We start from the raw sequence: 13,213 nt of genomic DNA on the forward strand, positions 1-13,213 counted from the left end.
TGAACAATGATCAGAAGCTTCTACATCTACTGGGTGAAGTGCAACAGCGTAAAAATGCTGCAGCACATTATGTGAGCCATTTTGACTGAAGAACCTCAAACATTACACCACCACCATGCACAGGACTTTCAGCATTGTAAGAAAAAAACATATTATAGAATTTCTACTTTTTAAACCATACTTTTAAAGTTAAACTCAGATTTCTTAATACCAATTGCACAGTTTTCTGTCATTTTTATTAATTACATTGCTTTGGCAATACAACCGATGATGTTTTGCATGTCAGTAAAGCTGACTGAATTGATATCAGTTATTTACAAATGAAACAAACAGTGTAATAATACAGGGATTTCTCTTCTTGTGGAATTATTGATGATAGGGTATTGTTCATCCTTGATAAAACCAGCACAGATTAAATGGGCAAATTAACTGACAATGAAAACAGCAGCAGACCTCTGTAGCTGCTCTGTTTGCTGTCAATGGAGAGAGTGAGTAACACTGCTGTATTTCAGCCGTAAATTTTAATGAACTTAATAATAAAAGTGTTATCTTTGTCTTTGCTGACGGTCTTTCGCCCAAAATTTGACCTTGAAGAAAATCTGCCCTAACAGTTTACAACACCGCCGCTACGCTAACCAACAGTCAGAGTCTCAGCCAATCAGCAGGCTCAAAACACAAAATCCCGCCCCTTTGAGAAAGACCTCGCTTCGGGTAGCCAATAATTTTTCAGCATGACAGTTACGTCATTGAAATAGAACCGCCCCCGATTCCTTCGAGTAAAAACAGAGACTGACAGTCTTTTTAGCCAATCACTTATAATAATCATGCTTGTTTCTCCAATCATAACGTCTCTTGCCTAAGAGGGGCGGGTCTTAGCGTAACTGACCTTACCTCTTTGGTGCTACCCAATACAGCTTCCGGCTGTATCGTCCTCTGGATGCACAACGTGAGTAGCACTCATTAGCGATGTATTTTATTTAACAAGCGGTTCCGTCTGAAACATGTATTAATTTTAGCTGACATATTATTCGGCAGGTAACGCCTCACCTGGTAGTCTTTGTGTTACCTTACAGGCAGCAGCCATTAGCTTTGTGACTGTGAGCTGCTGACTGTGAGTAAAGCTAGCTAGCATCGGTGCACTATAGGGCACTGAGGAACTAGCTTAGCTTTATTTTGGCTGGCAGATTGAGCAATCTTAATTCAAATCTTGTTTTATTAAATCTATTAAAGACATTGATTAGTAATCACTATTTTCAAACCTGTTTCAGTCACCTACTACTGTAGCTGCAGATGACTCCATTTGAATGAAATACTTGCTGGTGCTGTAACCTCATGAAATCAGCCTGATATATGTGAAAGGTTAAAATGGCTCTCCACCTATTTGACATCAGGAGATCAGTGTAATTATTGGATAGTATGTCACACAGCCTACCATCATTAGCATTAAACGTCTTTGTTTGCTTTGAGTGCAGCTGTCTAAACACAAAGACTAAACATGGTCACATTATTCTTATTTATGGGAGTACCAGGTTCTTGCTGGAAAGTAGCCTGGCTGCAACATCAGAAGTTTTTATGAGTATCTATCTCGGCATGACTTAATTATAGTACCAGAAAACTGTGTTTCTTTGCCTTGATCTGCCACACAAAGTTATGAATCTACATTTAAAGCTCTGTGAAATCATGCAGGGTATTTTTAGCCCTGACACCAACAACTGTGTGACTTATCAGATCATTCCTCACTGTTTGTTCTTGAATGGATGTTTACTGCAGTACTTACAAACTCTAACTTTCACAAAGTATTATAAAGCTTGAATGCAGAGAGACCAGCTTTAACAAAGAAAATAATGCCTAACAGGAGACAATTTTTAATTGAGTTATAGTAAATGCAATATCTATAAAATGTGACTGGACACATTTTGGGAACAAATGTCAGGACAATACATTGCCATCCTTTTACTTGTTCCCCCTAAATCTCTCAAGATGACATACCTACGACTGCATTGACCCAAACATAAGACAACCCTGTTAAGACTTTTCTACTCAGTTGGTAAATTTAGTGTTTTAAGGGAGATGGTTTGCCTGTTTGGTTCTCATATCCACTCTCACTCATGCACCTCTCTTCTCTTAATACACACAGCAAAAATCATTATTGTGATAATTTGATTGAGACATGCAAGTAACAGTTATTAAAGACTCTACTTTGTTTGTAAATTTCCAGTGATTAAATACATATGCAGTGTTGCCTTGAGGGGCAGCCACAACCGTGAAACAAGTTTTGCAAGTCACTCCAGGTCCGACTCTGTAAAACCAGAGCGGGTCCATCAGGCATCTTCCTTACATCACCCTTATCTCTCTTACTTTTCAAACTAACCAATAGGGATGGTTATTTATATCTCTGCTGATATGTACGCTAAACATTTTGGTAGTAAGTGATGTGCATTTCAAAGAAATTGACTATTTGATTGTCACCTACAAGGACTGAACTAAATAACAATGTATTTCACTTGAAAATACAGAGATAAAGATAATTCACCTGATCATTTACATACAAATATTAATTTAAATAGTTTTTTTGTTGAGCCAAGAGAAGTGAGGTTGATTTCTTATTTCAGCAGCATCGCAGCTTTCTTCTTCTTTTGTCATTTAGCAGTTGGATGCACTAACGTCATCAACTGGTTGTGCTACCACATTTAAACAAAGCATCTATAAAAACAATGGGAGAAAATATGGTTTCAAATTAAGACGATAATCTCATGGATTTTTTTCATTATAAAAAAAAGCTGAATATTTTAAAATCATCACCCTCGTGTCATCTTATAAGGAAGTTTGATGGACTTTGTGGAGCTCTAACCTTGTAAATATCAGCATCAATATCAGTATCAGCCAAAATGAGTTTAAAAATATCAGCATATCAGCGTCCCTCCCTACTGAAGTCTGTGGGTTTGGTTGTTCTTTGATTGTGATTGCTCTGTTTTTAATGTATGCATCTTTATTAGTTGTGCTGCTGCCTGTCTTGGTCTGGACACCCTTGTAAATGAAATTATTTATCTCTATGAGGTTTCTCCTCACTTAATTGAAGGAGAGAGCTGTTTTGATAAATGGGGCAGAGCACATGCTCTGTCATGAAGGAGTGTGCTCTATACACCTCTTATGACAAAACTTAAGAGCCCAACAAAGCATGCAGAGCAGTCATTGTCTAATCTAGATCATCTTATATTCATGGTTATGAGGAGCCACAATTGCAAAAACTCAGTTAATTAGAGCTGCAGTTGACCATGTGGTTGGGTCAAACCCCATGTGCATGGGTGGCACAGGTTCTGGTCCAGCCTGCAGCTCCTTTCCCACATCTCTCTCATCCCAGTTTCCTACTCTATCCACTGTCCTTCTTTCTGGATAAAGGCATCAAACTCCCAATAAACAGCAAACAGAAAAAAAAAACTTGCTCAGTGTTAGTGTATCCCACCCTTGCTGTCTTTTCTCCTCTTGCTTCTCATCCTGCTTGAAAAATCGCTTGCATTTAAGGACAGATCTAGCAGCTGACGTCTCTCTCTCTCCGATTGTCTGCACCTGTAGAGTTTGTGTCTGCAGGGTGAAAGCAGGTGCAAAAAATCCACGAGTTAATCTTAGATGGATGACAAGTGTCAATGTTTCAGTTACACTAACCCAGTGTTGTGTCCCCGCAACCTTCACCTGTATAATAAATCTTAAGAGCTCTACACTCACATGTTTATCTTGATATCTCTATCTCTTGTGTTTATGTACCTACATATATACTCACTTGTACAAACAGAACGTCAGGTTATTTTGTCAGTCTCTCGCCTTCTATCTGTTTTATCCAGAATGGGCAGTGTTTTGGCTGCCAGCTCCCCCAACCCTCCACCCCCAGCCTCTGGGGCTGCTGTCACCCCGGGGTTAACAGTGCCACCAGGGTTTGGGATGCCTCCAGTTTCTTCAGTCATACCCGAGGCAGCATCGGGACAGCAGCAGGAAGCCGAAAACCCTTTACCCAACCCGGGGGCGTTCGATGAGTGTCATCGCAAGTGTAAAGGTAAGCAGAAGAAGTCAGTCTTGCTTTTCACAATTATACTCTAACTCTGAAAGGGGAAATAAATAAAATGCGAACTGTTTCTTGCTATACTTGTTATTTTCTCCATTAGAGGTTTTCCCCATGCAGATGGAGGGTGTCCGGCTAGTCGTCAACAAAGGCCTTAGTAACCATTTTCAGGCCAGTAAAGTCCTTTTTTCCAAGCCAGTATTTACCAGCTAAAACAGCATACTTAATTTCTCTGCTCCTTGACTCAACAAAGCCCAAAATGACACTTGGCTACATGTTAAAGCAGATTTTCTTTCTTTGGGGATGGAAAAATTTTTAAAACTCTCATAACTGAGTTAGATGTGGTCATATGAGACTAAAAGAAATAGGCTGAAGATAAAATATCTCTAAGCTGTATTTTAAACAGTGTCTTTTCATGTCTCCAGGTGAATCACACTGTGCTGCTGAGCACCATGGGAGATTCCACTTACAGGTTTGGTGTGACATATGTAGGAACAAAGCAGATGGGTCCAGCAGAGGTACTTTGCAGTAAAGTTGCTGTGAATCTCATCTGTGTGTTCTCTTCATGTATAAAATGTGATTTAAATGTGTTCTGCTTTGGTTCTAGTTTTTTCCTGTCATGGTTGGGGACATGGACAACAGCGGCAGCCTGAACGCCCAAATCATCCACCAGATCACCGACAGAATACGATCCAAAGTGGCCTTCCAGGTAAAACTCCCATATTTGTTTCACCTCATGGAACTTTGTTATATAACTCTAAACACCACCATGAAGTGACAGGGACCATATTTTTACTTGGAACTTGAATTAAATTCCTTTTTTTTTGTTTTCTCTCTCAACGTTTTATGTAGTTAGGCTGATGCATCAGCAGGCTAGGACACAGTACATTATATGGGCTTTAGACTTAACCTATAAGAAATTTAAAATTAAAAATTATGCTAGTACAAGAAAGGCAAAGATCCATTTAAATTAAGTTTAGAAATGCACAAAATCTAAATAGCAGAAAAAAAAATGTAAATGGAAACACCTGAATTTAAAAAAACTCTCAAATATCGCTAAAAAGTCTTTACACTCTCATAAGGAGGTTTTTCAGACGTTTCGATATAGAAATATATCACAAAAGTGCAATGGAAACACTTTCCACATTTATGAGTCACACTATGTAACGTACGGTGTCACAAAACTAGTTGACTCCGGGACAACATGGCGCGGTACGTGTGTACAGAAGAGGGGACGAGACTTAACATCATACTTATACCCTTATACATGGCTTTTGACATACATACGGACTTCGCCTCTGAACTATCATCTAATGCCTTCATCTTTTGTTCAGAATGATCAAGGCAACCGCTGTAGATGTTATCTTAACCGTACCAACACGCAACAGGTTTTAAGGGTCCAAGCCTCCTTGCAGCTTTTTCAGATTTTACGAGAATTGCGAGGCTCATGCCCAAAACTCCCTTCAATGGAAGCAAATTCAATGCGCAGTTTCACCTAGTTGAAATTTAAGAAATATCGCTTTTATTTTGCGAAAAACTGTAATGGAAACCCAGCTGTTGATGGCACGGGTGTGCATTAGCACACATGACCTGGACAACCTGCACATCCATTGACGCTGATCTGTGTGCACAGGTTTTGAAGCAACGTGTTCTGCCAAATAAACATCTCTTTTAGGGAAGGCTGTGCCTTTTCAGCAAGAGGTGCTAAACCACATTAAGTTTGTATAACAAGAACACGGCGCTGTAATGAAAGCTTACATCAAATTTATAATAAACACACGATTGTCCTAACATAGAATGTCTCAACTCATTTCATTCTATAATTTACATTTTATACAACATACCAACTTTAGAGGAAATGGGGTAGTAAAGAGGGACAGGATCACTCTGTAATGTTAAGTGTCAGCTGGGCTGTAATTTTGATATAATTTTTTTTTTTTACCACATCATCAGACCCAACAACACAAGTTCATGAACTGGCAAGGCGATGCTGAGATCAGAGGAGAAGATTTTACTGCAACAATCACACTCGGAAACCCAGACGTCCTTGTTGGCTCTGGTAAGTCCTCAGCCTGTTCTTCATAATACTGGATCCAGAGGATTACATTTCAGCATTTTGTCACATCTATAAAAAGAAAAAACGATACCTGAAAATACTAAAATCAGTGGCCTGTTTGTGTTAAGTCAACAATAAACCTGACATTGAATGTGATAAGCTTATTACTTATGTTTTGTCTTTTTTTGGTTGTACTACAGAGAGGCAAGGCTTATCGTAACTAGACTAACTACACTGTCTTAACCTACACTTTACAAGAAAGTAACTTCTTTCCACACAGTTTAACTTGTTTACCTGTCATGGAGGTGATCAGTATCACAAACTATTCAGTCCTGTAGACCTCCTAGAGTAGATGGAGACATGAGTTTTGTACTTAGCAAGGAGGCTAATCCAAGTTATCTCATCTATCAAACTGATTCAGCATGTGGACTGTATTTAACTGAGACTTTATACCTATTAAGAAGTAGGTGTAAGATTACAGTTTTAACTGAAGCTGTGCATAGAAACTATCTCAGCTGGGGCACAGGTGGCCGAGTGGTTAAGGCACGACCCATGTATGTGGACGGCCTAGTAGACTTAGTTAACTTTAACTTTAGTAGAACATAAACTCTATTGTAAATAAGAACCTAAATTCAAACTAGGCTACATTAAACTTAAGAATGGCCGGTGTAAACCTCATCTGATGTCTAATTGAACAAAAACACATTTATTGAACCTGATCCTGTTGTTGTCCATGGTCAGGTATTGTTGTAACACACTACCTCCAGTCCATAACGCCGGCCCTGGCTCTGGGAGGAGAGCTGGTTTATCACCGCAGACCAGGAGAGGAGGGTTCAGTCATGTCTTTAGTGGGCAGATACACAGGTGAGACTCAGGTTGTAATAAGCATGCTGTGTGGGTTATACGAGTCCATGAGTCTTTCAGGTTTGGTTAAACCAGTGTTAACCTGTCCTTCTTTCTGTACAGGTAGCAACTACATCGCCACATTGACACTTGGCTCAGCGGGCGCTCATGCTTCCTATTATCACAAAGCCAATGACCAGGTAACTGTGGAGCTGTTTACTTCTTTGTTAGAAAAAAAGCTGCAGCCTTTTTGATTTAATCTGCAGAGTTAATGAATGATCATTTATACAGGGCTTGCTGCCTATTGAAATATTTACTAACATATTTAAAGTCCTGTGCTGTAAATCCAGCCTCTCTAATAGTGAACATAGAGTCTAATTGTCTGCTCACCTACAGCTGCAGATCGGTGTGGAGTTTGAGGCAAGTACCCGCATGCAGGATACCAGCGTGTCCTTCGGCTACCAGCTGGACGTGCCTAAAGCTAATTTACTCTTTAAAGGTAAGACATGTTTAACATCAGCCAGTTGCCTCTACATGTTAATTTCAACAGGAAGCTGTATGGACTGTTTAGAGTAAGGAGAGCAGGAAATGGAACAAAAATAAATACATACTACTGACATAATTTGTGATGGGGAAATGTCAATATAGATGGTTGGAATTAGTAAATACGATTAGGTATGCTTTATCAAGTGGTAAAACATTCAAATTTTCCAGAAGATACTCATTTTTGAACATTTTTAGAATTGTCATCTCCGTTCCTTAAATTAACCTTAAATGGCTAAGCTACACAAAAACCAACACATTTGTTCTAGTGACAAGAAATGTCCCATTATGAACCACTGAAAATGACATTTTTGAGCCCACATTTATCTTAACATAAACTAATACATTTCTTTATGTTAATGTTTAATTTTTGACTACTAGCTTTCAATTTTTAATTTTTAAATTTTCCACCAGATGTTTCTACTTTTTCCTATTCAAAGCATGCTGCACAATTTCAGACTTTTCACAGTTTTCTGCAAGGGTACCTTGCTACTGAAATAATGTGTGTCACTATTGATGTTGGATAATGGTGTGTGTAAAAAAAAAAGTATATGTGCATTTTATTTGAGTTTTGTTCTACCAAAAACAGTGGAGTTGTGTAAATGGTTAAAATCCCAAAACTAGTTAATTGAATTAATATTTGATATACACAGTGCTAAACAAATTTATTAGACCACCTGTCTCAGAGACCATCCAGCATCATGAAGTGCTTTAATGCGGACTCTTTCATTTTCAGTGAGCTCTCGACATTTTACCATTTTGAACAGGAATGAGGAATTTCAAACTGAATTCACCTTTTTATACACAAATTTGAGCCGGCTCACTGGGCTTCTCTGAGAAGTCAGAAATTAATCAAGCATAACATTCAACCACTAAAACTCATTTTTCTGTTCAGGAACGCAAGTAAATAACTATAATTTGACATATTAATCAAGAAATATTAATGTGCTTTACTATTTTTTCCAAATTTTTTGTAAATCAGTAAATTTGAAAATTCATGGATAACAATAATAATTATATTTTAGCATTAAAAATATCATTTGGGTTAAAGAGCTTCTACATATTAGTGTATTAACCATTGCAGAAACATAAAAAAATGATTTTGGTTTTACCAATGTTTACCAATGCTTTTGATTTAGGGCAACTGTGGCATAAACCTTACTTTGGGTGGTGGTGTAATAAATTTGTTAAGCACTGTATGTATTTCATGCTGAAGTAGTTTTAAAAGATCGACCCGTTTGAAGTTGAAAAATAATTTAATTTATCCCATTTCTACAGCCGTTTTGGGAAGCTGACTTTTTTTGTTGTGTGAGTTTTTCCTTTAAATCTGTCACTGTAGAAAAAAATATTGAAGCATCAAAATCAGTGTTTCTGCCAATCATTGACCCATTTCAGGGCCTGGAAATAATGACAATCAAATACTCCTTGAAATTTATTTTATGGAAATTATTTATTTATTTATTTATTTAACTATTTTGTGATTTAAATAAACTGGACTAAAATTCCAAAAATGTGATTCATATTTGATATGCATATTTCAGGCTGAAGTTGTTTTAAAAGACTGACCTTTTCAAAGTGGAAATTTTTTTTATATTAATCATTTTTTCCAGCAGTTTTGGGAAGCTGACATTTTTTGTCATTAGGGACAAATGCAGAATATAAAAAGACCCCTTAAAAAAATAGATTGGTCATAGGACTGACCCCTGAGGTGCCTCACAAGTGATATTGTGTGCTTCTGATTTTGAATTATCTAAGCAAACATTCTTTCCTTTTTTAGTTCGTTTTGATCCCGTCCTCTACCTGTGTCATGTTTTTCCTTTTTTAGTTCGTTTTGATCCCGTCCTCTACCTGTGTCATGTTTTTCCTTTTTTAGTTCGTTTTGACCCCATCCACTACCTGTGTCATGTTTTTCCTTTTTTAGTTCGTTTTGACCCCATCCACTACCTGTGTCATGTTTTTGCCAGAATGAAATAAAGTGGCATCATCATCCTCCCCAAAACAGCTCAGGACGAGCTGTTTCTGTGTATGTGGCTTTAAATGATACTGAGCTTTCTGACTCCCCCCCTGACCACGCCCCTCTCAGGAAATGGATGAAGCATAATGGATGTGGCTCTCCTGATCTGAGGAGGATCAGGAGGGGAGGGTGGATTTTTCTTCCAAGTGGGGAGGGCCAACCAAACCTGGGGGCGGGGCCAACTCTCCACATGACATCATGAGGGGAAATCTGAGAACGGCTTGTTTCAGCACACATTTTATGAAAAGTGGAAAAAGAGAGGGAGAGAGAATAGATTTTTCTGGTACTTGAGGGGATTGTAGACAGGCCAGGGGCACATATTTAAATCAAGTCTGAAAAAGGGATTTTTGTGTAATATGTCTCCTTTAAACAGATTGGGACCTAGCACTGGCCCTTGAGGTACCTCACAGTTAAGATTGTATTTTTCTGGTTTTATATTATTTATCTGAGCAAACTGAGTTCTTTTTTTATGTAACTTTGTATCCACTGAAGGGCCGCCCCTCTGATACCATATTTACGTAGATTTTTCAGAGAGTTTTTTTTTAAGATTGCATATAGAAAAGTACCTGATGTTTTTCTGTGCTTACGAAATGACTTTTATCTAACCTTCTGTATCCCTCTCTCCTCTCTCAGGTTCAGTGGACAGTAACTGGATTGTCGGTGCGACATTAGAAAAGAAGCTGCTCCCGCTGCCGCTCTCTCTCGTCCTCTGCACCTTCCTCAACCACCGCAAGAACAAGTTCCAGTGCGGCTTCGGCGTCACGATCGGTTAGACGCACTGAGCAGCAGGTTATTGACCGACAGACATTCTCACTATAGAAGAGCAGACTGGGCCACGTATGGCTCCGTATGTCCTTTCAACTCCATCCAACGCTCTACTCTGACATTTTCATGTGATTTTTTTTCATCAAATTGCTGAAAAGAAAGTTCTAATGTAACTCTAATGCATTTAATCCTAAACCATGAGCGACCTAATCGATCAGAAGTTTTGCACATAATGGGATTGTTCAGGATTTTGATGACTGTGGACTCATGACGAAAACAAAACCACATTTAGAAATGTTATAATACAGAGCGCTTTGTTTCTGTCACTGACTTCTGTGCCTGTTGTTCCTGATTTAATTTTTATTTTTGTATTTTTTTTTTTTTACTGTAAGTCTGCGTGCAGTGGATGATATCGTCATTTTGCTTGTTCAAAGGTGAATTATTTCTTGTTACAGACAAGTTTATCAGGAAGGAGTGTACTGTACTGCATGTCACATTCACTATCAACACTTGTTTTGTTGCCTTTTTTTGTTACATACATGTGAAACGGTAAATATATATGACCTGTATATACCTCTTGGAAACTGATAAATACCATTTCTTACAAAACTGTGGATGTTTGGTTGTTTTTCCTTTAATCACCATTAGTTTGGTCATTCCAACTTCATGGCAGGTAAGTATAAGAAGTGTTGGCCTGAGAGTGTGTCGACATACAACACTCCAGTAGATGGTGTTACACAGGACAGTTGAGGCACGAATACTCACCTACAAAACTATGAACACATGACAAAAAAACATAAAAACCTCACTGAAACACTGAATGTAACCCTTCATTTAGGCCAGAGAGTTCAGTGGGCTGTAATTTGTAAATCCAAAATGCTTCCCTATTAGTTTAGTTTCTTTAGTTTGTCACCTTTTCTTATGGAGGATGGGATCTGATCAATGCCAATGGCTTGGAAAGTTGCTGGGTTGCCGTTATGCAGTTGCCACGGGGTTGATTATTAATATTTCCAGTTTTTCTCAAACTTTTCTTCCTGGAAAATAAATCTTCCCCCAAGCTGTTGTTCTCTTGCAAAATGAGTAAGACTGTCCTCCAGGACTTTAATATATTTTGACACATTTATTTAACCCTCTACCTTTACCAGCCTCCAGGGACTGGAGGGTGCTCCTGGTGCTGAGGAGCATCCCCACAGCATGATGCTGCCACCACCATGCTTCACAGTGGGAATGGTGCGTTTGTGGTGATGTGCAGTGTTTGGTGTCTGCCAAAGTGTCTTGTCTGATGGCCAAAAAGCACAATTTTGGTGTCATCAGACCAAAGAGGTTTCTTCCACTTGACCACGGAGTCTCCCACATGCATTTTGCTGAATTCCTGGTGAGATTTGAGTTTTCTTAAACAGTGGCTTTCTCTTTGCAAATCTCCAATAAAGTTTTGACAGGTAAAGAACCAAGGTTGTATGCAGAGTCTTTCCCATCTCAGCTGCTGAAGCTTTTAACTCCCTCAGAGTAGTCACAGGTGTCTGGTTGGCCTCTCTCTCGTCTCCTTACACGGTCACTGAGTTTGTGAGGACGGCCTAAACAAGGCAGATTACACATGTGCCATATTCCTTCCATTTCTCGTTGATGAGATTAACGAACTCTGGGGATGTTCAGTGCCTATTTTTTTGTTGTCATATCCATCCCCTGACCCTTTTCAATAACTTTTACTCTGAGTTGCTTGGAGTGTTCTTTTGTCTTCATGGCGTAATGGTAGCCATGAATACTGATTAACCAGTGACTGGACCTTCCAGACACAGATGTCTTTACACTCCAATCACTTGAGAGACATTCACTGCTCTCAGGTGATCCACATTTCACTAATCATGAGAGTACTAGCACCTCTGTGGACTTAGGTCAGTCACTTAAAAGGGGGTTAATATTTATGCAGTCACTGATTTTACATTACATCACTAATTGAATACAAAATATCAAGATAGGATAGATGTGATTCTAGATCCAATACAGGGTGGTCAGTTGTTACATGGTGGGTTGGCAGCTGACTAAATCCAGTTCTTAAAGTATTAATGTCGCTTCACTTCACTTGTTACTGTCCGGGGCTGTTTTGGTCATTTTGAGGCAAAGACCATTATTAGGCTTTTCTCCATTTTGCTTAAAGCAATCATAACTTGTAAAAAAACACACTGAAACATTCCTTTTCAATTAACAAAGCCACAGAACTACAGGACATGCCTGAATATGAGCGAGCTCTTTTTGCTTATCAGCTCTTATGTAAATAACGCTATGAATCAAAGTCTCCATCTCAGGAATCTAACACGTCTCAGGGCAAGGTGTAACTTAAAGAAGTAAACAATGTATGAACTTTACATGTGTAAAATCACATATTCTGCTTTATGGCATTTCAGCACAGTAATCCACTATTTTATGGATTCTATAGCTTTATCTACCTCACTATAATTTGCTTGATATGAAGACATAGTGGGATTTTTTTAGATGCTTGAGCTCTGGAGTGCTGCCTTGGATCCTTCCCAGGGAGTTTCTGAACAATCAAACTCTACTTTGATGGTATTTTATACACGCTGAGTACCTTATATGCATTTGAAGTACTCATCTTAAAAATCATTTTTAATGAATAGCTCACATTTGATTTTGCCTCTGCCTTGAGGCCCCCTGATGCATGAGGTCCTGGGTATTTGTCTTAATTTTAACTGGTGGTGAAGCTGGTTGAAGTGTTTCTTTGAATGTAGGTGATATTCAGGATGACATTTTCTGAGTTTGAGTTTTCAAATCACCTGTGCTGTGCTGTATTTTTGTGCTGCAGTTTGTCACCCTATAAATGACACCTCGTTCAATAATATTCAGAAGTCTTTCACACATAAAGACACCAACAGACTGGACTTGTTTCTTCATCTTTTATTTAATAAAATAAACATTGGTTGAA

At 38.6% G+C, this 13,213-nt stretch overlaps 1 protein-coding gene across 1 annotated transcript; it reads left to right on the plus strand.

The window, feature by feature from the left end:
- Positions 1–915: 915 nt before the first annotated feature.
- tomm40l (translocase of outer mitochondrial membrane 40 homolog, like) lies at positions 916–10,884 on the plus strand. Its single transcript, XM_041808024.1, has 10 exons — positions 916–946; positions 3,840–4,048; positions 4,158–4,225; positions 4,480–4,572; positions 4,662–4,763; positions 6,008–6,113; positions 6,852–6,974; positions 7,077–7,153; positions 7,350–7,452; positions 10,144–10,884. The coding sequence occupies exons 2-10, from the start codon at positions 3,841–3,843 to the stop codon at positions 10,281–10,283; spliced, it is 1,020 nt and encodes a 339-aa protein (XP_041663958.1). The 5' UTR covers positions 916–946; position 3,840; the 3' UTR covers positions 10,284–10,884.
- Positions 10,885–13,213: the final 2,329 nt, after the last annotated feature.

Source organism: Cheilinus undulatus, linkage group 16, assembly GCF_018320785.1.
Source record: "Cheilinus undulatus linkage group 16, ASM1832078v1, whole genome shotgun sequence".
Classification (NCBI taxonomy): domain Eukaryota; kingdom Metazoa; phylum Chordata; class Actinopteri; order Labriformes; family Labridae; genus Cheilinus; species Cheilinus undulatus.

Excerpts from the sequence above, each read along its gene's own strand:
- tomm40l (XM_041808024.1), top strand. The coding sequence starts at position 3,841 with ATGGGCAGTGTTTTGGCTGCCAGCTCCCCCAACCCTCCACCCCCAGCC. Across the intron at positions 4,226-4,479 it reads GCCTTAGTAACCATTTTCAG|GTGAATCACACTGTGCTGCT; the intron begins GCCAGTAAAGTC and ends TCATGTCTCCAG. Across the intron at positions 6,975-7,076 it reads TTTAGTGGGCAGATACACAG|GTAGCAACTACATCGCCACA; the intron begins GTGAGACTCAGG and ends CTTTCTGTACAG.